Here is a 22016-nt window from a genome sequence, read left to right as displayed (position 1 = left end):
TGAAGGACCCCCTGCAAGTGCACACAGGTGAGCTGGAAACTAAGTAGCTGACAAAGATACCCAAAACACTTCGAACTGGTTACGTTTGCTTCTCGCATGAGATTAGTTTTTTCAATTAGTTACATTCAAGCCTGTAACGCCGGTGGAGCATATAGCCTAAAAGTTTAACGCTGGCCATGTAAACCTTGAATGTTTGTACAAGTTAAGTCGTATTATTAGAAGAGTTTAAAGTCAAACTTGGGTCTTTTACGTCAAGTGTGACACAAGACTTGAAGTGACGATGTTTGATGTGAACCGGAATCAGGTACGCGCTAACTAGCTGTTGGCAAACGTGCGTCATTCATGTGAAATGGCGCCATTAGCTTTTTGCCGCCATTAGCTTTTTGCCGCCATTAGCCTTTTCACTCCTTTGGTCCATTTGGCGACCCGAACACGATTGGACTCGCCGGTTGGACGCTTCCACGCCACGAAGAGTTGCAGCTCGCCCGCTTTGTGGCCAACAAGACTGGTAGGCACAAGCGTTAGCGCGCGGCTCAGTCAACTCATTGCAAATGTGAACATTTGGTCATGTTTTTTTTCGAGAAGACGATGAGACGAACGCCAGCTTGGGTTCGCCTGAAAAAATCTTCCAACGTTTCCCTTCATCAGCGGTGAGCATATTTTGGAACTTGCTCACCATAACGAAACATTTCATTTTCTGACTACAGGTAATTTATTGAACGGATTAATCGAGCTTTTCTATTCCAATGTGAACAAATGTTTGGGTTTGTGCGTGTTTTAGAATTTGGTAAACAAGTTTGGTTGAAGTGCTTTGTGAATACTGGGACTTTTGAGCTATTAAATAAATAAAATTAAAAAAAAGAATCGTTAAACTACTTACAAAAGTATTGATTTTTAGAAACATGATTTTTTTCAGAGTTATTAAACTATTCTGAAGTATTGACTGAATTGTGGAACCATTTCAATAAACTTTTTGAAGGTTAGTTTTTGGTGGGTTTTTTTTTGTTTTTTGTTTGCATTTTTTGAAATTCTGGGACTTTTATAAATCACCAATCTGCAGGGTTACTGAAAAGTATCTCCCTATTTGTAAGTACATTGATTTCTCAACTCAAATTCTTACCAAAAACGGATCCGTTTTTTGCCGCCTGAATCCAAGTTCGAATCACTAGATTTTAAGTATCTGTCGAGTCCCGATCCAATACCTCCTCAATGCAATAAAGAAGAACACATGCAAATTGTCTCAATAATTAAAAAAAAAAAGACTAAAGATATCCCAAGATGATAACTTTACATATGGCTGTAAAACAGCAGTGCTTCAAATAAATTAAATAACTATTATATATAATTAAATAAATAAATACATTATTCTTGACTTTAGAAATGAAAATTAATACCAAACATCAGAAAATGAATCAATTTCCAATCATGTCGATTGGATTGGGACACCCCTGTTTTGATGTATTAACTTCAGCCCCCCCCCCCCCCCCCTTTTAATTCTTGACTTTTGCAATTAGCTTCTCTCAGATGCAGGCTGGGCAAGCGATGCAGCCCCAAATGGCAACCACTCCTGAGTCTGTGCTCCTGTTGGTGGCGTCGCCATCTTCAGTCAATTCACAGGTGAGCTCTCAGCCAATTAGGAGACTCCATTTTCTTCCTAAAGGTGACGTTTTAGGTCCAAGTGACTTCTGAATGTGTTGCGTCCAAATAGTTTCGGAGTTTACGCCCTCACACCAAACGCGAACGAAAACAAGCAAGTTAATCCTCCATAATTTGTCTATTTGTGAAAATGACTGTGTGAGCAAGCCTTTCAGCGCGATTAACAGAGGTGGGTATTTTACTCTATTTTGCCGGTCCATCATCCGTCAGTGGCCTGGTTACCCCGTCCGTCATGCGTCAGTTCGTCATTTTTCCAGTCGAACCGAATTGTCATCGTCAGTTGATCAGTCAGTTAAGTCCGTTAGTTAGTCCGTCAGTCCTTGGAACCCTCCTATCTCAGGAACTATGGGCTCAATCATCTCAAAACCTCTACTGGTGGGAAGGGAATTCAACAAGGATTCCAAATCTGCAATCATTTAGAAGATTGGTACATATTTTAGTAACGACCTAGAATTTGACTTTGAACTGTACCTTTTGGATCCGTAACCTGAAAGGGGGAGGCAATCCCCCAAAAATCTTTGCAATAGTATGTTCTATGCGCTTTCTCTTGTCTAAACACGGCATTCTGATGAATATTGCGTTTGCGGAATCTGAGTTAAGCAGCAAAATCCACCCGTTTTCAGCTATCTCAGGGCGGCCATTTTGTCACTTGGCGTAGTCTGAAAATGACATCACAGTACGACTCCTAGTAACTCTTGTTGGCAAAATGACGAAATGGCAAATTTAGCAATGTTGGCTCGCTAACACGCTACGCTAGCAGTGATATCTGTGCGGTGTTTTCCAGCTGGGGTCGGCGTGCTTCTCACTGGTGCCCGCGGCTCCGCCCCTGCCCAAACGAGCAAGCGTGTGGACTCGGCTGGGCTGGCGGCGGGTCGGCTTCTGGACCTTCCGCAGCAAGTACGGATGGAGAGCCAGGTGCCGCGCCGCCCTCGCAAGAGCAAGTGAGTGATGGGCGCCACCGCGTCGCCTCGGCAACATTTGACACTCTCTGTGCCGAAAAGCGTCTTTTCTGTAGGTGCTGCTGGCCAAAAGCTCCCTTGTTGTTTCAGCTCTCTTTCAACAGATTGGGAAGGATCACTGAAATTAAAACGCCCACATTAGACCTTTGTGCCACTTCGAACAGCTTCCAAACTCTTCCGCTATTTACAAAAGATGGAACATTGATGGATACTTTTTTTTTTTTACAAAGAAAATCTATTTTCTACCTCTATTACCTTGACCGAGGGGGTTATCCATTTCATCTAAAATTCAATTTGTACTGCAAATACCAATTTTGCCAATGTTGAATTCTGAGAGGTGTTGCTGCACTTCTAAGTCAAACCGCTTTACTGCCTGACAAGAGGGAAAAAAACAAGCTCGTTACTTCAAAAGTGAAGTGGGGAATTTTTTTTTTAAAATACCTTGGAAAGAAGGAAGCTTCTGAATGGTCGGAGTAACATTTTTCATCGCATATGCGCACGCCATGTGGGATCTGGAAATTAAAGAGAGCTCCTCAAAGCGGCCGTGTACTTGGGAAACTTAAAAAAAATAAATAAAATTTGCAGACTCCATGAATAACCAACCGCATTTGCCACATGACAACTCAAATGCCCACTTTTTTGCTCTGCCTTTTTTTTTTTTTTTGTGGCATGGCGCCAATACATGAACGCTTGTCACACGTCATTGGGTGACGTCGTTGCCCCACAACCAATCACGCGTGTCAGAGCGCATCCCGGATTTCCCGCCCCCATTTGACACTTCCTTCCCGGGCGCCGGCAGCGAGCTCGTCAAAGTCAAATTGTCGCTTTCCCTCCGCAGGAGGAAGCGGCCGGCAGGCTGGGCGCCGCCCCATCGCGTCGGGAAGCTTCCGGAAGGTCCCTCGGGTTCGGGCCCCTAGTGTTCGGGCCCCGGCGTCCGGTATTTCCTGGAGGGGGCGGAGCCCCCACACGCCCACCAAAAAAGAGCTGGACGCGCAGCTGGACAACTACATGTCCAAATCCAAGAAGCGACTGGATGCGCAGCTGGACGACTACATGGCCAGGTCCAAGAAGCGACTGGACGCCGATCTGGACGAGTACATGGCGCTGGCCGGCCAGCCGCTGCCCTGGTTTCAATGAGCGCCCGCCACACGTAACGCTCCCAAGGTTTTTTTCTTTGTGCCAAGCGTTAGCATTCACGTGGTTAGCTGGCAGGCCTGTTAGCATAGTTAGCAGAGTTTCTTTAATCGTTTAATACTTCAACCAAGAAGATAATCGTTTGATGTCCAGGAAATGGCGATAGGCCACGTTTCACATTCAAAGAGGCAAAAGGGACCAACGGGTGCACACTTTTTATTTTGCGCTCCAAAATGAAGGCGACCGCTCGTGTCCGCCGGGAGGCTTTTTCTTCACATCCTCAGATGAACGGTCGCCAGCGCCAGCAGGAGCGCCACACTCGGTCTCGCCGCTGAAGCCTGAAGAGGTCAAAGGTCACACACACTTGCTGTTGGCAGAGTCGTGACCTTCTGACCTTTGCTCACCTTGTTTTTGGCCTCTGTCGAAGAAGTTGCTGTAGCTGAACACAAAATTGAGAACAAATTAATCTGAGGGATTTTTTTTTGTGTGTTGTTCAACTATCAAGGTTTTTGGGGAGGAGTTTTGTAAAGCAAAAATAAAGTCCATAATCCTTTTGTAGCAGCTGAATGTGCTGTACTCCCTTTTCACATTGAAAGCAAAAAGCACACACGGGTTGATCGTAGAAAGAAAATGGAAAGCTGCTTCCCTGGCTGTAGTGTTTTTTAGGGGGTGGCCGATGACCACCCCTTAAAAAAATGAAGGTAAAGCCTCCAATTTTTTTGTGCCTTTTAGTGGATTTAAGTTATTGTCAGCAACACGTTCTTTGATTAAAGTTGTTTGGTGTTTTGAGGTACGAGCTGAATTTTTTTTCTGTCTGCACTTGTAACACAAAGCACTCACATCTCAAATTGTCTTGAAAATTGTTTTTTGTAGCATGGAAAATTGCACTCAAAGTATTGGAGTGTCAAAAAAAACAAATCATGGTAATAACGTTTGCCCTCTGCAAAACCTGAAAATTGGAGCAGAAAACATGACTGTCCCTAATGTGTTGACCACCTTTTGTTTTTGTCAGTTGGCAAAAATGACACCTTAGTGCCACCAACTGGTGTTTGGGTTAGGGTTAAAAAAGGGTAAAGCAATGCGACCTGATGGAGGCCAAATGTTGTGAAGGGATTTGGCGCCATCTGGTGGCAGTTTCCGCATGGATATTTTTCTGAAGCGCATTTTGGGTTTGTGGGGCGAGTGATGCCTGGGAAGTCGTCGAGTCGCAAGACGAGGATTGTTTTCACCGTCAGTTTGAAGATTGTCAGCAGGGCGTCGCTGGTGACGCATTCAGTGACGTCACCAGCAGTCTTTTGGCTTCCTGCAGTGGACACTTAAATAAGTGAAATATGCTTCGAATTGTTTAACCTCGCGAAGCTGAACATGTCTTCGCTCTGTTGTCGTAACTGTTTACCTCGACGTTGCTTGGCTCCCCCAAAAAAATCTTGCCAAACTCACGACTTTAAAATTACGGAGCATTTTTACAAGTCGTTTCATTAGCTAAATCCTCTTTTCATTAGCTAAATCCAATCCAACCCAATTGATTCGGATTAAGGCAGCTTTTCCTTTGACCAATTTAAAAAAAATGCCAGGATTTGTTTTTTTTTCCCGCCGGTGTTGACTTGAAGGGCGGGAAAGTCGATTAAAAACAGAAGTGAAATTATTTTGGAGATAAAATTCTAGCCATCAACACAATGAAAACACAAAACAGTACAAAGGATGCTCTTCATGCACTTGGTGGAATGTGCGTGTGACCTTACAGTAGTCGTGGTATTCAAATATGGTCGAGTAGTCGTAGTCAAAGGTGGCCGAGTAGTCGTAGTCGGGTGTGGGGGTCACAAGGTCGTCCTCCCGCTTCCTCTCGCCTTGACCTCCTGCTGGGATTAGAGCAACAACACAATGAAGACCAATGACCTTTGACCCCGGCAGCCTTGCACGCTCGCCTACCCGAACGGGGCCATGTCACCAGCACCCACAGCAACACACGCAGCACAGCCATCGCGTGCACACGCGCTGCAAAAGATGAAGACGACGATCCTCGACAACGTCACAGGAACAAATCCCAACATGTACACACACCCACGTTGAAAAAGTGGTGTGTGTGCGCGCTCGATGAAGACGATCCTCAAGAATGCCAAAAATCAAAACAACAAATCCCGACATGTACATTTTATTTCCTTTTTTATTATGCGCGCGCGCATGCACTTAAACGCACGCACACACCTGCAGCAGGCGCATACACGTCAACATAACACACACGCAAACATGAACACATTTTAATCATTTAAATCATGTACACACAAAATACATGTGCACATATACAAGCACACGCTTGCCCACATCCCTCTGCACAAACATTTTTTTTATTACGCAGATGTGTGTGTATCCAAAGGTCAGCGTGTTGCCATGGAGAGCAGAGGTGAAAGTTCACCGGCAATCAGGAAGTGTACATGTACAAGGAAGTGTGTGTGTGTGTGTGTGTGTGTGTAGGAGATGGCGATGAAGTTGGAGGTGAAAGCCGACGTGCTCAAATTCTTCTTGCTTCTTCTGAGCTTCGTGCTTCTGGTGAGTCCGCGATGTTCTTCCGCCGCCGCTGCCTGACCTCTGACCTCTGACCTGTGTGCAGGCTCTGGGATTGGGCGCGGCCTGCTGCGGCGTTTGGATCTGCTTCGACAGCACAAGCCTCATCGGCGCCGTTTCGTCCAGTAAGCAGCCGACCTCTCGTCGTCGTCTTCTCACCGCGTCGCACGCTCAACACGCCGCGTGTGCGTGCGTGTGTGTGTGTCCCCAGATGAGCTGCAGGCTGTGGGGGCGGGGCTGATGTTGATTGGCAGCCTGGTGATGGCGTCCAGCTTGGTGGCATGTTTAGGTGCACGCTGGGAAAAGCCAACTCTCATGCTGATTGTGAGTAAACGTCATGGTCATGTGCGATCATCGCGTGACGCGGCGCGTGTGCATAAAGCTGTTCTTATTGGTTGTTATCCAATGGTGCCTTGACATATGAGTGAGCCGACTTTGGAGTTTTTGAGATATGATCTGTCATTCGGGCGATTTTTACTTTTCTTTTTTTTTTTTTTTGCCTATTTGACTGAAATTGGAAACGAGGCTTCAAGCCATTTGTTGCCTTACCCGGCTGACGTTTACTCGATTTCACACAAGCACAACATTTCGCCTGAGCAAAGTCCGCTTAGCTTAACGCTAACACATACTAGGAAACGCCATAGACAGGCCAACAAACGTTGGGAGCACACGCCCACTTTTTGTGTTTGAAGGTTTCAGCGGCTGTAAATATGCTCAGGCAGAGCCGCGCTTTGACTCGCAAGCGAGCTCACAGATGGCCCGCAACTCGTATTTCAAGGCAGCGCCTCCTTATAATCTGCTGAGGGCAGAATGTCACGCGACGATCACGTGAATCTCACATGACGCTCACGTGATGCCAGTGCGTGTGCGGGCTGCTGTTCCTGTTCCTGTGCTGCGTGGGCCTTCTCCTGCTGCTGCTGCTCAGCAAAGGCCGGGTGAGCCTGCGCACACGCCCACACGCGCCCGCAACACATGACACTCGTCATACGTTGAGCTTTGCCAGCAGATTGAGGAGCAGGCGACCGCGGCAGTGACTCGCATGATCCACCAGTATCGGGGCGGCGGGCGCCAAGACGGCTTCCTGGACGGCCTGCAGCGACACGTCAGTCACTTCCTGGTTCCCACGTTCCTCTTGGGGACCACATTGATATTTCGAAATCTTCAGGCCCACAAAAAGAACTATGTCGGTCGACTTCATAGGTCCACCATACCCCCAATATGCCTCGATAGTGGTGATGCCGTTGGAAACGAGTGCCTTCACGGCGTAACGTCGCCCTCTGCCTGCAGGAGGCGTGCTGCGGCCTGACGGGCCCGTCCGATTGGCTGCAGAATTCCTTCGTGCAGACGCTCAACACGAGCGAGGCGAGCACGCTTCCTTGCTCGTGTTTCGGCTCGAAACGCAACTTGGAGACGGCGTGGTGCTCGCAAGACCCCAACGTCACAAACGCGCACGACGTCGCGCCCGCTAACCGCACGCACGCACAGGTGCGCGCACGCTCACTCAGCAGGCAGGCTGTCCGAGCTGAGCTAATGCTAAGGAGGCTAACGCTCGTTTGCGCGCAGGGTTGCCGCCGGCCGCTCAGCGATTGGCTGCACGAGAACGTGGTGACGGTGGTGGGCATGGACGTCAGCCTGATGGCGGCGCAGGTAAGGCGGCCGGCCGCCGATGCGTCGCCAGCGACCGCCCGACATCGTCTTGCGCTTCCCGCCAGGTCCTGCAGCTGGCGCTGGCGCTGCAACTCTGGAGGGCTTTTGGCCGCGGGGACACGTTGAGGACAACCCGTAAGACGGATGATGCCGACTCGGCCCACGGAGGCCACGTCGTTGTCCCGGATCGCGGTAACCCAGTGTGAGTCTATTCTACTGACTCTGCTGTCCCCTTCACCTGGGGTGTCCAAAGCCGGTCCTCGAGGTCTCCCTCCTCCAACACAGCTGAGTCCCATGATCCAGATGGTTATCGGGCTCCTTCGGATCATTTGAATCGGGTGTGTCGGAGGAGGGAGACATGCAAAAGAGGCAGGAGAGCGCCCATGCAGGACCCTGCCCTACTCTGACTCCAATTTATTCGGACTCGGTTCTACTCTTGATTCTAGTCTGCCTCTACGCTTGTGTGATTCTGCGGCGACTTTCCTCTGATGTCATTGGCCAGCTTGCGAGTGGCTGCTGATCTCATTGGTCCATCTGGCATGTCAATCATCACAGCTGGACCACATGTCATCAGTCAATTTTAGTTTTCATGCGAACATCTAGAGTGGTCTCGTATGAGCTCGTCAAATATGCAAATGATTCAAAATGTCAAATGCCTTCTGACGTCATGGAGGATGTCATCACGTTTTTATGCAAAGAATGACAAATTTCAACTGCGGCTTTATTCTTTGAACTTGACACCCTTCACTCCACTTGCTGTTTCCACGTTTGACAGCCGTCGGCTCCAGTGTGGCCCCGCCTCTGACCCCGAGGCTCCGCCCTCGCGTGCGCTCACACTTGCACGTGCATCACCACCTGTTGGCCGTGCGTGTGGAAATCTTCGGGAAGCGTGTCTGGAAGCAAAAGAGCAGAGCGCGCGCTTGTGAGGCCTGCGCAACCCCAATCGGGAATCGAGCGGGCGGGGAAAAGCAATCGGCCGATCGGAATTTTGGGTCGCCAATTAGAACGAATCTTCTGTTATTCTGACAAGCACTGCAGCTTTTCCCCAAAATGCTAATGACATCACCAATTTGAGCCTTTGGTGATGGTTTAAATTAAGGTTTTAAACTAGGTTCAGGGTTTCAAGTTTGGGTTTTAAACAAAAGTTAGGGTTTTAAATTAAGGTTTTAATAGGGTTAGGGTTTTAAATGAGGTTAGGTTTCCAAAGTAGGGTTTTAAACTAGAGTTTGGGTTTCAAAGCGTTTTGAAATGGTTTCATTGTAGGATATAAAAGTAGTAGGATTAGGATTTCAAATTAAGGTTTTAAACCATCATATCCAAAGTTCGGCCCGGGGGCCAAATGTGGCCCGCGTTCAAATTTCTACCGGCCCGTAGCCTCTGGCATAAAATGAATGAAGAGGGTGCGTCAGTAGTGTTGACCACACTACAATAAAAACATGTAAAAAAAAAAAAAGCGTTTTATATTTCTCTGCCAGATGAACCAGAACCATGTATAGAAAGTTATTTAAAAAAAAAAAAAGACTATGTATAGTAAGTTGTATTTCAACAAAACAACCATGTATAGTAAGGCATTTAAAAAAAAAAACAAAAAAACGACCATGTATGCTAAGGCATTTTAAAAACAAATAGTAAGGTGTTTAAAAAAGACCATATGTAGTAAGGCAAAAAAAAAACATGTATCCTAAGACGTATTTTAAGAAAACAATTACATATAATAAGGCATTTTAAAAAAAAAAAACATGTATAGTAAGCCGTTCTTTAAGAAAACAACCATGTATAGTTAGGCGTTTAAAAAAACAAAAAAACAACCATGTATAGTAAGGAATTTTTTCCAATAAGCCATTTTTCTTAAAGAAAACAACCAGGTACAGTAACGTGTTTTAAAAAAAAAACACACACCAAAAAAACGGCCATGTATGCTAAGGCTTTTTAACTGTAGTTATTGTTTCAAAGCAGGGTTTAAACTAAGATTAGAATTTCAAATTAGGGTTTCAAACTTTGGTTACTTTGGTTCCAAAGTAGGGTTTCAAACTACAGCTAGAGTTTCAAATTAGTTGTTTAAACTAGGGTTAGGGTTTGAAATTGGTTTTTTTACCTCAGGTCAGAGTTCCGAATTAGGGTTTTAAACTATGCTTAGAGTTTCAAATTATGGTTGTAAACTAGGGTTAGGGTTTCAAATTACTCTTAGGGTTTCAAATTGGAGTCCTAAACAAGGGTTAGGGTTTCAAATTAGTGCTTTAATCTAGGGTTAGGGTTTCAAAGTAGGGTTTAAAACCAGGGGAGTGCAGATTGGGGGCACTAGTGGGAGCATCCACAGCCCCCCAGCGGCGGGACATCCTGCTGTGATCGATGGCTTTAAAATTGGAAAAAGTTTGGTCGGCACCCCGCAGGTTTTTGGTGGGTCGTCAAAATTGCTAATGCTAGTGCCAGTGCTACTGTGTGAGTGTGGCTGTTGTTACCGTTGCAGCGGTAGCGCAGGTTGGACCAGATGATGTTTTCCTGGGAGAAGCAGAGGACCCCCAGCCTGCCCCCCCTCAAGGTGCTGTCAATCACCACGCCCGAGTCGGCGACCATGTCGGAGCCCTCGTACAGACGAACCCTGGAGCGTGTCACATGACTGATGGTTAGCGGGCTAGCTTAGCATCAGTGAAGACGACAGCTCTGACTCCTCCTCCTCATGCGGGCCGCAGAAACCGCGGCCAGTGTCAACTTTTATTTCGATTTTTTTTTTCCAACCTTAACTTTCTAGCCAGGTTAAGCACCGCCCCCCACTGCAAATGACTGACAGCTGAATGATTGCTCATTGCACATTAGCATGTTTTGCACTTTTTATTCAATAAAAAGCAAAGCTAGCTTACTTGTTGAGCTTTCACTTTGACAACAGCCAGCAGTCCGTTTAGAAAATTCCACAAAGGTGGCGGCCACTTGCCACGTTGATACTATTTGGTTCGAGTCCTAGCTTAGCATCAGCGCGTCACGTGACTTGATGGGTGGAGCTCTCTTAGCGTTAGTGAATTACAAGACGGCGCGGCGTGTTCCAGACTGACCTGATGTATCCGGCCTGCGGGCGGTGGCTGAGCTGCCACCGATACGACGTTTTGTCCCTCCAGCCCACGTTTCTGGGATCTTTCCACAGGAGCGTCACTTCGCCGCTCGTGTCGCCCGTGTGCCACAGCGCGTTCCTCAAATACTCGCCCGGACCCGTGCTCGACTTCACCGCCTGACCGGCACGCGCACATATGGGTCATGCTAACACGCAAACAGTACAACACCAGAGGCAATTGGGTAGAATAGAGAGGAGAGTAGCCAGAGTGGAAACTCAAGTAGAGTCCGAACAGACAACTAGAATGACAAAAGAGTCAAGTCAGGGTTTAGACGAGTCATAGAAGAGTCAGAACAGAGTAAAGCCAGAACTGAGAAAGAATAGCGCCAAAGTAGCGTCAGATTAGAGTCAAGTCCGAGTATAGCGAGGGTCGATCGAGTGCGAGTCATACCTTGAGGTGCAGGGCGGGGCTTGCGGTGGCGCTGAACGGCCGCGTCTGCCAGTAGATTTGCTGCGTTTGCTTCCACATGACGGCGTAGAAACTCGACGAGTCCTGATACGAGAAGACGAAGCCGGCGTAATCGTCGTCCGTCACCGTGTTCACGTGGAACGTTCCCTCAAAGTCCACGCCGCTGAATGACGTGTAGCCTGCGCGCGCACGCACACACACACACACACAGGTTGTTGCCTTGCAATATCGACAAGAATCATTAGGATGATGGCGGCAACGGATTTCCGGGCTCCTGCCAACATCGTACCGATGGCCAGGGCCGGGTCGCTGTTCATCGTCTGGACGATCTCCATTCCCTGGAGAGAGGAAGAAAACGGTCAGCGATGTCCAACGTCAGCCAAGAATCCCGACGACGAAGTCGACGGGCAGGAGGAGGCGCCGGGCGACCTGATTGAGGACCACCCAGTTGGGGTCGATCTGGGCGTCGCCCTCGGGGTCCAGAACAACCGTCTGATAAGCCCGGAAGTCGGTCAGCGTCACCTCGGCGCTCTCGGGACATGCGTCCAGCGCGTCCCAGACCGCGTCGTTGTCAAAGTCCAACTCGCACACGTCGCCAACGCCGTTCACTTTGACACAGTCACAGGAACAACACATCAACGCGCGCGCGCGCACACACGCGGGCGGTGCTCGGTTGCTTTTACGGTCCGCGTCTTGCTGGTAAGGATTTACGATGAGTCTGCAGTTGTCCCTGTGGTCCGGGACGCCGTCGTTGTCGTCGTCCTGGTCGCAGTCATCTCCGAGGCCGTCGTTGTCCGAGTCCAACTGAGAGCTGTTGGGAATGTCGGGACAGTTGTCCCGGTTGTCCTGGTGGCCGTCGCCGTCCCTGAATGCAGCAGCGCACCGCATCGTCACGTCTTCTTTCACGGCTGACCTACGGCCGTCGCCTTAAATCCTCCGGCACAACATTCTTTGCATGCTTCTTTTCTCTCACACTTGACTCGTCTGTTAGGTTTCATTTGAAATACAAAGACAAGAACGTGTGTGTCTGTCATACGCGTCGTAATTGTTGTCACAAAGGTCTCCCACCAAGTCGTTGTCGATATCAGTCTGAAAAACAAAAAAACATTGTCAATGAAAACCAAAACCACACAAAAATAGGAAAACGTGTGTGTGCGTGTGTGTACTTGTGTCGGGTTGCTGAGTTCGGGACAACTGTCACAGGCATCTCCGATGCCATCATGATCTCTGTCTGTCTGCATGGGATTAGGAACCTTGGGACAATTGTCCAGCACGTTTGGAATACCTGTACACACACACACACACACACACACACACAGGCAGGCATCGTGAGTCTTAATCGTCCAAGTCGAGTCCGCCGCGCAGGCCGCCGGCGGTCGCGCACCGTCTCCGTCGACGTCCAGGTCGCAGGCGTCTCCTCTGCCGTTTCCGTCCGTGTCCGTCTGCTCGCTGTTGGACACGTTGGGGCAGTTGTCACACGCATCGCCGAAGGAGTCGCTGTCGGAATTCTGCTGGTCCTTGTTGGGAACCAAGCGGCAGTTGTCCTGCCGCACACGCAGGGCAACACGCGCGTCACAGCGACCATGTGCGCGCGCGCGCCCACACGCAAACGCACACCTCCACATTTTTGATGCCATCTCCATCCGCGTCATCATCGCATTGGTCGCCGATGCCGTCGTTGTCGGCGTCCTCCTGGCCCGAGTTAGGAGTCAACACACAATTGTCCTGATGGACACAAGGCTCGTCACGCGATTGCTCGTCGCTGATGGCGGGATTGATGATATGCGGATGAAGAGGAGGAGGAGGAGGAGGAGGAGGAGGACCTGTCTGCAGTGCTTGTTGTTGTCCAGGCAGGGCAGCGAGCGGTCGGGGTAACCGTCCAGGTCCGTGTCCACGCTGCATGTGTTACCGTTACCCGCCCAACCCACATTACACTACGCACACACACGCGCACGCGCGTCATCAGAATGAGAGAAACAGGACGTGCGTGGATCTTGTTGGCGTGCGCGCGTCACCGTGCAGGACGGCACGCCGTTCCTCTCCATGTTGCAGTGAGCGTGGGTGTCGCAGGGGTTGAAGGTCAAGGTGGCGCACGAATTGCGGGGGAAGCAGCCTACGGTTTGGTTGCCGAGGTAACCGGCTTTACAGGCGCCGCACCAGAAGGAGCCCTAACCCGAGCCAAACCACAACAACAACAACAACAACCAGCCCGAGTCGCTTTTCACAGTCCGGTCGGGAGGGGCGGGGCTTGCCAGCAACTCACCTCTGTGTTGGTGCAAACAGAGTTGGGCACGCACGCGTTGGGAACCTCCACACACTCGTCCATGTCCACACATTCCTGGAAGAACACGTTCGCACAAATACGTGTACGCAAAAATAAACGCGCGTGTGCGTGTGCGTGTGCGTGTGCGACCTGCTTGTGCGTCTTGGCGTAGCGCAGTCCAGTCCCGGCGAGCGGCGCTCCCCGCAGGCCCGGAGGACACGGGCCGCACCGGAAGCCGCCGTCCGTGTTGACGCACGCCGACGGCCGGTAGCACGGCTGCGCCTCGCACTGGCCCGCGTGCGCGTGGGGATGACATCGTCACTTTCGCGCATCGCATTCCGTGTGCGTGCGTGTGTGCGTGTGCGCGTACGCTGACCTCATCCACGTCTTGACAGCGCGTCCCGTTTCCGACGGTGCCGGGCGGACACGGGCCGCAGGTGAAGCCCGGGAAGTGCGGGCTGTCCGTGCAGGCCACGCCCGGGTGGCACGGGTTGGGCGAGCAGCGAGAGCGCGCCTCCTGAAAACCTGAGGACGCACGCGCGCACGCACGGACGGACGGGCGGCTTCAATCAGGTCCTCAGATGGAGCGCGCTCCCAAGTCCACACTCACCGCAAACTTGACACTCCAGGACGGTGTTCCTCAGCAAAGACATCTCCTTCACCTGCGCGCACGCACGCGCACGCACAGACATGGATGCGTGTACATTTGTGTATGTGAGTAATAGAATAAAAAGTGTGTACGTGTGCGTGTGTCGTGTGTGTGTTGCAGTTATCCGTGTGTGCACAACACCTGCTCCTTGACATCCTGTCGTAGTTCCCCCAGCATCTGATTGAAGAGGAGCATCTGACCAATCAGCGCTTTGGCGTGGTCAGCTGACAGGAAGTAAAGCTCAGTCAGTAGATGACATCATCGGCGATCCGTTACGGATCGGACGCACTCACCCAGGATGGCTTGCAGGTCGCCGTTCGCTGCACAAACAAATGCGTTACGGCGGCCGGGAGTCACGTGACCTGGCGGGGGCGTGTCACTCACCTAGGTTGTGGGCGGAGTCACGTTGAAAAGGACAGTCGACCAGGGTGCCAGCTTGAGCCACACTGCCCCCTAGCGCCACGCGCAGCGACTCCACGGCACCCTGACCGGGAAACCGCCGGCGAACGTTACTCATTGACATACATTTGGGATTTTCTTAACGGCGATTGGGGGGCCGGGAATGAGCGGACGATTTCAAACGCCGTCACTATCACTAGCTAACTAATCACTAACAGTGGACTCCTGCTATGTGCTGGGCTCGGGTGGCAGACCGGCCTAATCTCGGACGAGTTAGCAGAGGCTAGCCAAGCACTGCAGGTTAGCGAAGTGACACTGGACCGACTTGCCTGTCTGTGATAAAATAATTCACCAAACTGTGGAAGAAAATATCCTGACACCAAGGCAACACGGTCTTCATTAATCTTGCACCAAGTATCGGTTCTAGTGCCAAAACGAAATGTTTAGCCGGCAAAACCTATCAGCATTATGAGAACCGATATTTAAAAAAACAAAATAAAATGTAGCAAAGCAGCTCAACTCTGTGTCAAAAGGGGCATGTGGCTTTAAAAGGAGGGGCCTGGCTTGGTGAGTGTTGTGGGAGGCAGCCAATGAATGTTGTGAGCTCAGGTTAGCCAGTAAGCGTTTGGGCCTGAAGTGACATTTGTCCGTGTGGAAATAATGATCAGCGAAAAATCTGGCGATAGAGGAAAAATTCATCCATCCATTATCTGAACCGCTTACCCACAATATAAAATTAGATTTGTGCGATTTAAAAATCATGGACAAGGAGCTTTGGCAACGTGGTCTCATCAATATTCGTGTGGGCGCCACCAAGGGGCGCGGCCAAGCGTACCTGCACGCGTGCGTACGCCTTCTGTCCGTGTCGGATCTCCACGGCGCCCGCCTCCCAGGGGAGGGGAGACAGGCGGGGAACGCCCTCCGCCGCGTCGGCCAATCGGCAGTCCACGTAGAGCTCCGCCCTCATGCTGTCGCGTTGCAGGTCGCCCAGACGTAGCAGCAGCGAATGGCGGCGCCCGTCCGACACGCTGGCGTTCGCCAGGTTCACCGTGTGAACCTTACCGTCGGCCGCACGCCAGAAGCGGAGCGCCACTGCGTGCACACAGGAAGTGATCGGGACAAACAGGAAGTCGTCATGACAAACGGAAAGTGCTCAGGACAAAGGAAGTCAAATTGGAATTATTTTGGACAAACAGGAAGTAGACTAAAGAGAAAGAAGACGCTTTCAAAACAAACAGGAAGTGCTGTCAGGACAAACAGGAAGTGGTGAGGGAAAAAAGGAGCAAATTCTTGGGCACCTTTGTTGATCTTGGCCATGACGGCGACTTCCAGGTACTTCCTGTTGTCGTGCTTGCCGTACACGCCGAGGAGAACGCCGCCCGTCTTGGGAGGCAGGCGGACGGCCGCCGCCACGTAGACGTCGTCCGGCGCGCTGACACCACCCCAAAACTCGCCCGCCCTCTTGGAGTCGAGAGCGCTCAGCACGTCCATCACTGACGGGAGACGGGGCGGTTACCGTGGCAACGCTGCTGCCGGGCGACATCATCAGCGCGAGCCGGACCTGCTGCCCCCCAGGGGGCGTGGCTTCTTCCAAAAGATTTATCGGTGCTCTAGCATTGTAACAACGACGTTCTCCATGATTTCATAACGTTTGATGTTAGCTTTCGAAATCATTGCTTGTTTTGTTTACCAAAAGAGTCATGTTGGGTGCAGCGGCGGAGCTAAACTTTTATCCTTGGGGGGCCATGGGGTGGCTAAGGCTCACTCAGGGGTCCTCAAAAACACGTTACTAATCAACATCCATTTTTTTTTTTCATTAATAAAATTGACAGAAATCACTGATGAACATTCATTCAATGTTCCTTACGTAGAACGGGGGGGAAATGTGGAAAAAAACTTCCCGGAAAAAAATCTGAAAACGACCCAGAAATCACAGATCTAGCCTGGCACCTATGGGATCCAAGCATATTTCAGTGGGGGCCAGTGCACCACTCCAGCCCCCACCTCTAGCTTCGCCAGTGGTTAGGTGAACATTTTGTTTGATGTAGTGCAATGACAAGTCAAGCGGTACGTGGGCTCCCTCTAGTGGTATGGAAAACCTGACATTTAAACATTTCATTTATTACGTCACAACGTGATATTCAACTTTTTTTTCTGTTACGGCAGCAATAAGCTTCCATGAAACCTGACATTAAATTAAATCATTTTGGTAGTTTTATTTTTTGGGAAGCACAACATGGATGTTACAGCGATGCATCTACTTTATAGGACAGACCTTTCTGTTTTTTGGTGAACACTATGATATTTCTCATTGCTGAAGGCGCTGCTTGTCCAACATTTACGAAACCCTGATGAAGTGCATGCTTGACAAAGTTCATGACGACACTATAAGTCCCGCACCCACCCAAGACGTTGAAGTGATGAAGACGAAGAGTGAAAGGTGAGTTACCTTGCTGCTCCGGAAGTTGTGCCGCCGTGCTAAGCAGAATCACTGACAGCACCAACGTCATCATCTTCATCTCCATCTTCATCATCTTCATCCTCTCCAGCTCACAGGCAGGCGCGCTCTGAGGAACGCGCAGACGGCCGGAAGTGACGGACGGACGGACGGGGGGCGGGGCCACACGTATCGCGGACGCCGAAAAACAAAAATGGAAAAAGACGCGTGCGCACGCGCGCGCGCGGCCAGGCAGGAAAATATGACGTCCGGACGACCATCTCTTTTTTTTAGGGGGGGGGGGGGGCGAATCATAGGTATGGACGCTGATGATTCACACACACTTGTTCAACATGAGCACGACGTCGTGAAAGCGTGTTTGCAGTAAACAATGGTTGCCACGGTAACAGTGTTCCCAGCAGGGGGCGGGGTCTTTATTTTGTCAGCTAATATAAAGCTCAACAGCAAACTGCTTCCAGATCACCTCGTTAACACACACACACGTGCGCACACATTCCTGAGCTTTGGCGTCATTTATGCAGCTGGAGTCCAGACTGAGGGGCGGAGCTCTCATGAGCTTTATTGTCAAGATTTCAAAAAGCAAAAAAAAAAAAAGGCCTTTTTCCAATTCAAGGCCATTCGCACGTCAACATGGAGGAAGCAGTGAGGACACATGAAGGAAAAGGTCAAGTCAAATGTGGATGAAACAACGAAGGAAGAGAGGAAAGCCAAGAAAGGCAAATACGTAAGAAAAGCAGACCAAAGACGGCCGACACGCGCAAAGGAAACGTGAGGAAAACGCCCAAGCGCTCGCCGACTTCAGTCGTCGTCGTCATCGTGGTGGTGGTCCGGGTGTGAATGTCGGCGGCGCTCCAGCGCCCCCTTGTGGCCATGCTGGACGGACACCATGCCGCTGAGCAAGGCGTAGGACAACATGGCGCCCAGCGCCGCCAGCGCCGACAGGAACTGCTTGGCGCGCCGGTTGGGCACGTGCTCGGCGTCGCGGCACTCGTCCGGGCGGGCGCAGCGAGGAGCGCCGTTATCTGCCGACGGACAACGAGAAAGAGAGGCGCGGCGGTCAGCGGCGGGTCGGCGGCCGCGGAACGTACGGCGGCGGGGGCGTGTCCTGACGTGGGAAGTAGATGAGCAGGATGTTGGCGCAGAAGGCGTGCAGGTTGTCCAGCGATTTGAGGTGCTGCTGCAGCTTCCCGCTGGGAAGTTTGCACTTGAGGATCGGAGCCAGCCAGCCGAAGACAAACGCGTCCAGAGACGAAGGCCTGGCAAACATTGACGGCCATCGTCATCATCATCGTCGTCATCATCGTCATCGTCATAGCGACAGACTCACGAGTCTCCAAAGAAGAACTTTTGTGAACCAAGTCGCTGCGCCAGCAGGTCCATGCAGTCGGTGGCGTCGGCGTACAACTGCAAGGCAAGCAGGGCCACCTTCATCATCATCATCATCATCGCCATCATCATCATCATCATCGCCATCGTCTTCATCAGGCATCATCTGGGCCGGGGCGCTCTTTCGATACAAGCAGCCATTTTGTCCACATTTGCATCTTGAAGTGATTCTTTTGCTTGCTTTCAATTTGTCAAAAGAGGTTTTACTCGTTTACTTTGAAAAAAAAAAAGTCACTTGGACAAGTGTTGCAAACAAGATGCCAGACATGCAGCAATTCATCGATTACCAAGTTCATCGACGAATTGTTTAGCGAGAGAATCGTTGTGGCGTTCGATTTGTCTGAAGGCCTTCCAGACTCTTCGGCGACGAGGGCCAAGAAACTTGAAATAAAAGACGCGTGCTGTGCTAACTGCTACATGCTAACAGGAAGTGAAGCGCTGCTTCCTCCCGGTTAGCACGCGAGCGGACGTTTCTTGAAAAGAGCCAGCTGACGGCCACGTGGGAGCCGAGCAAGGAACGGACAGATGATGATGATGATGATGTTCCATTGCACACATTTTTCCAAGAATAAACACGAGGCTTGGAAAGCGCTGCGGTGGCGCCCACCGGCGCGGACGGCGCTCACCTCCTTCTCCAGCTCGTCGCCGGCCTCCAGGCTGGCGTCTCCTCGCAGCAGGCGCAGCTTGTCCAGCTGGTGGCGCTGCATGCGACCCGGCAGGAACAGGCTGAGCGGGAAGGACATGTGCTCGGCGTACCAGCGCCGTGTCACCTCCACAAAGTTCTTTGGCTCCACCCACAGCGCGTAAAGCTACAACAACACACAAGTCGCAAAGCCTGCCGGCGCACATACGCACGCGCGCGCCCGCGCACGCACCACGGCCGGTGTGAGTTTCTGTTGGACGAGCGCGACGAAGGCGAGGCTGTCTGCGGCCTCCTTGGCCGACAGGTCAAAGTCTGCGTTGTACTTCTGGAAAAAGACACGGAAAAAGAAGAAACCAGGTTGTCGTGACAACGCCATAGACAACCAAGACATGCCTTTCCTCGCCGAGTCATCTCGCTACGCTAGGAATACCCGCCTGCTTTTATTATGGGATGGATTCCCCTCAACGTGTGTGCCGGATGAGCAAAATGCCGCGCACACACATCGCGCGTTACGAGCATGCTGGCTAATGACTTCCAGCTGCCGGGACAAGTAAGGCTGTGTTTTTCTGATGAGGAAAATGTGGGTCAGAACCATCGTGACGAAGGAAGGAGACACGTCGGGAAAATCTGAGTAAAACCTCTTGCAGACGATTCTTGAGAAAAAAAAAGACGATAAAAAGCCATCAATAGCTTTTTGAAAGCCACGTTGGCACAAGTTCATTCCCAGTGTAAAACGGCAACTCCGAGGTCATCAAACCAAATTCAAATCAGGTGCAATCGTAATCGCACTCCGTCGAACCAAATCGACGCAATCTGATCCACACGGAGCAAGGCCTCTTTTATTGGACACATGCCGACGACTATCCATACAGCCCTCGGTCAATTTTTTTGTTTTTTGTTTCCCATCATCAACACAAAACGTCATCATTAGTCAAGGCCAACATGTGTAAAGACAAAATGCAGTTTTGAAATGTTTTTTATTCTTACGGAAGGAAAAAAACAAAAAAAAAAACAAAGCTACGTGATGGCCCTGCGTGAAAAAGTGATGTTTGTGTTTTCAATGGTTGGCGTCATGCAGAAGGCGAATGCGCTTCAGCTTGAGGTCACCAACTGATGGGCAAAAATTGGGAATTGGCGTTCCCATCAATGACAGTAAGTCATCCAGGTCGTGAAGTGGCGAAGCAGCCCCAGACCGTAGCGCTCGCACCATCCAATCGTCCGGCTGCAATCGATAGGCCAGGCATGGCCTTGATTTCTCATCTGTTCTTGAATGTCATTTTGTCGCAGCTTTCCGAGCTCTTTTGGCCAACTTGATGTTGTCAAGCTAGTTCGACTGAGGTGACTTTTTGACTGAACAGCTCTGGAGGGCAGCAGGCTTGGGGGCGTGGGACCGTGAATGGAAAAACATGATTGGCCACCAACTTGACGACTGAACAAGGACAGCAAGTACTTTTTCACACAGGGCCAGGTAGCTTTGAATAGTTGTTTTTTTTCCCAGTATAACAAATCACAATTTAAAAAGTGCATTTCGCATTTACTTTTTCATAGCGCCGCATGACTTGCTGCTGGCCTTTAACATGTCAACATCTCGACAGCGCATCACAACAGGAAGTGTTTTGTTGCTTGCCTGTTTCCGGAGGTGGATGATGATGTCGGACGGTCGCCACAGCGCCTCCTTGTGGGCGGTCCTCAGCGCGGGAATGACACCTGAAGACAAAGGAGAGGTGAGGAGGCGCCCCCTGCAGGCGGGCGCGAAAGCTGCGAGGAGTCTTCCTCACCTCCGGGACATCTCCACGGGTTGCACACCTTGTGAACTTTGAGAGGGGCGCCGGAAAACTGAGCGTACGCCTGTCACCAACATACGGCACAACACTTACAAACACACGCATGCCGTGGACACGCAATCTTCTAAAGACCAAAACACACCTTTTACAAACATTATAACCTCTGTGCATTTGTATGAATCAGTATTTGTTTTGTATTCTGGTGTACAATACACACATTCAGTATACACACACTTAAGATGATTTGCCCGTGACGGATTAGCGGAAGAGAATGATGATGATGATTTACACACTGTTAAAAAGGAAAAAGAGTACGCAGTTAGGCATGTTATTGGCGTGACAATATGCTATGATGAAATGTGTTATGTAAATATGTAACTAGTACATATTGTACAGTAAGATGTAATCATTTGCATTTATTTTGTTTTACTCTGCTGTCTGCATGTAAGTCGTTAATGGCCCTATCTGGATAAATACAGGCTCAATGTATTTAAATAAATAAATAAATATCTGTGGTAAGTTGTTTATAAATTCATGTCGATCGATGACGAGCCGTCGTGACGTCATCGTCACTTGTTCGTTCCCGGTCGCACCGCCAAATTGATCCTGTCGCTACTCGCTGGCATTCTAAGATAGCATCATGAACACCGCCGCCAACCGCAACTGAGCTCAAACACGAAACGAGCCAAAAGGCAACCGACCAGAAGCACCAAGCAGTCGCTGTTGACGGACGGCAGCCCCCAGTCTCCTTCCCATACGAACAGCTCATCGGGCGCCGCCATCTTCACCGCCGCCGGAAGTGACGAGCATTTTCCTGTTTGTGCCCGACAAAGTAAAAGTGCCCGTGAGCGCAAGCCCCTGCCGACGTCAATATGTTCTCATCGACGTTGAACAATGAGCAATCGATCGCGTTTTGTGTCCGTCTGTTTGACAACATGGGCCTGCCCGTCCACGCGTGGATCTG

General features: G+C 50.3%; 3 protein-coding genes and 1 long non-coding RNA gene across 6 annotated transcripts; 2 read left to right on the top strand and 2 right to left on the bottom strand.

The window, feature by feature from the left end:
- The first annotated feature begins 14 nt into the window (after positions 1-14).
- chtopb (chromatin target of PRMT1b) lies at positions 15-4542 on the top strand. The gene is made up of 6 exons (XM_086038561.1): positions 15-27; positions 380-508; positions 586-650; positions 1515-1617; positions 2441-2597; positions 3454-4542. The coding sequence occupies exons 3-6, from the start codon at positions 589-591 to the stop codon at positions 3750-3752; spliced, it is 621 nt and encodes a 206-aa protein (XP_085894687.1). The 5' UTR covers positions 15-27; positions 380-508; positions 586-588; the 3' UTR covers positions 3753-4542.
- thbs3a (thrombospondin 3a) lies at positions 3949-17398 on the bottom strand. 3 transcript variants are annotated; one of them, XM_086038549.1, is made up of 26 exons: positions 17231-17398; positions 16080-16274; positions 15617-15873; positions 14767-14866; positions 14676-14702; positions 14524-14606; positions 14344-14395; positions 14110-14258; positions 13884-14021; positions 13734-13808; positions 13486-13638; positions 13294-13404; positions 13088-13195; positions 12855-13014; positions 12637-12755; positions 12507-12559; positions 12154-12335; positions 11900-12078; positions 11760-11808; positions 11453-11649; positions 11006-11178; positions 10418-10557; positions 5679-8851; positions 5492-5608; positions 4154-4188; positions 3949-4087 (listed from the first exon to the last, which is right to left on the bottom strand). In XM_086038549.1, the coding sequence occupies exons 1-23, from the start codon at positions 17319-17321 to the stop codon at positions 8790-8792; spliced, it is 2853 nt and encodes a 950-aa protein (XP_085894675.1). In that variant the 5' UTR covers positions 17322-17398; the 3' UTR covers positions 3949-4087; positions 4154-4188; positions 5492-5608; positions 5679-8789. The 3 variants fall into 3 exon arrangements, with proteins under 3 accessions (XP_085894675.1, XP_085894674.1, XP_085894676.1); XM_086038548.1 differs by having other exon boundaries at positions 11900-12335; XM_086038550.1 differs by lacking the exons at positions 3949-4087; positions 4154-4188; positions 5492-5608; positions 5679-8851; positions 10418-10557 and having other exon boundaries at positions 11027-11207; positions 11900-12335.
- On the top strand, positions 15614-17476 carry LOC147143083 (uncharacterized). The gene is made up of 3 exons (XR_015087884.1): positions 15614-16386; positions 17102-17221; positions 17331-17476. It is a non-coding gene; the product is annotated as an uncharacterized LOC147143083 (long non-coding RNA).
- Positions 17477-17773: 297 nt separating this feature from the next.
- On the bottom strand, positions 17774-21908 carry mtx1a (metaxin 1a). Its single transcript, XM_086038554.1, has 8 exons — positions 21754-21908; positions 21047-21116; positions 20896-20975; positions 19501-19593; positions 19252-19434; positions 18567-18643; positions 18350-18495; positions 17774-18261 (listed from the first exon to the last, which is right to left on the bottom strand). Exons 1-8 carry the CDS (start codon positions 21832-21834, stop codon positions 18038-18040), a joined length of 954 nt encoding a protein of 317 aa, XP_085894680.1. The 5' UTR covers positions 21835-21908; the 3' UTR covers positions 17774-18037.
- Between the last annotated feature and the right edge of the window lie 108 nt (positions 21909-22016).

This window comes from Filicampus tigris, chromosome 8 (assembly GCF_054856515.1).
Source record: "Filicampus tigris isolate MCC_2025a chromosome 8, RoL_Ftig_1.0, whole genome shotgun sequence".
NCBI lineage: Eukaryota > Metazoa > Chordata > Actinopteri > Syngnathiformes > Syngnathidae > Filicampus > Filicampus tigris.
The sequence above is the reverse complement of the archived record's forward strand: the minus strand, read 5'-3'. Positions and strand labels throughout refer to the sequence as shown.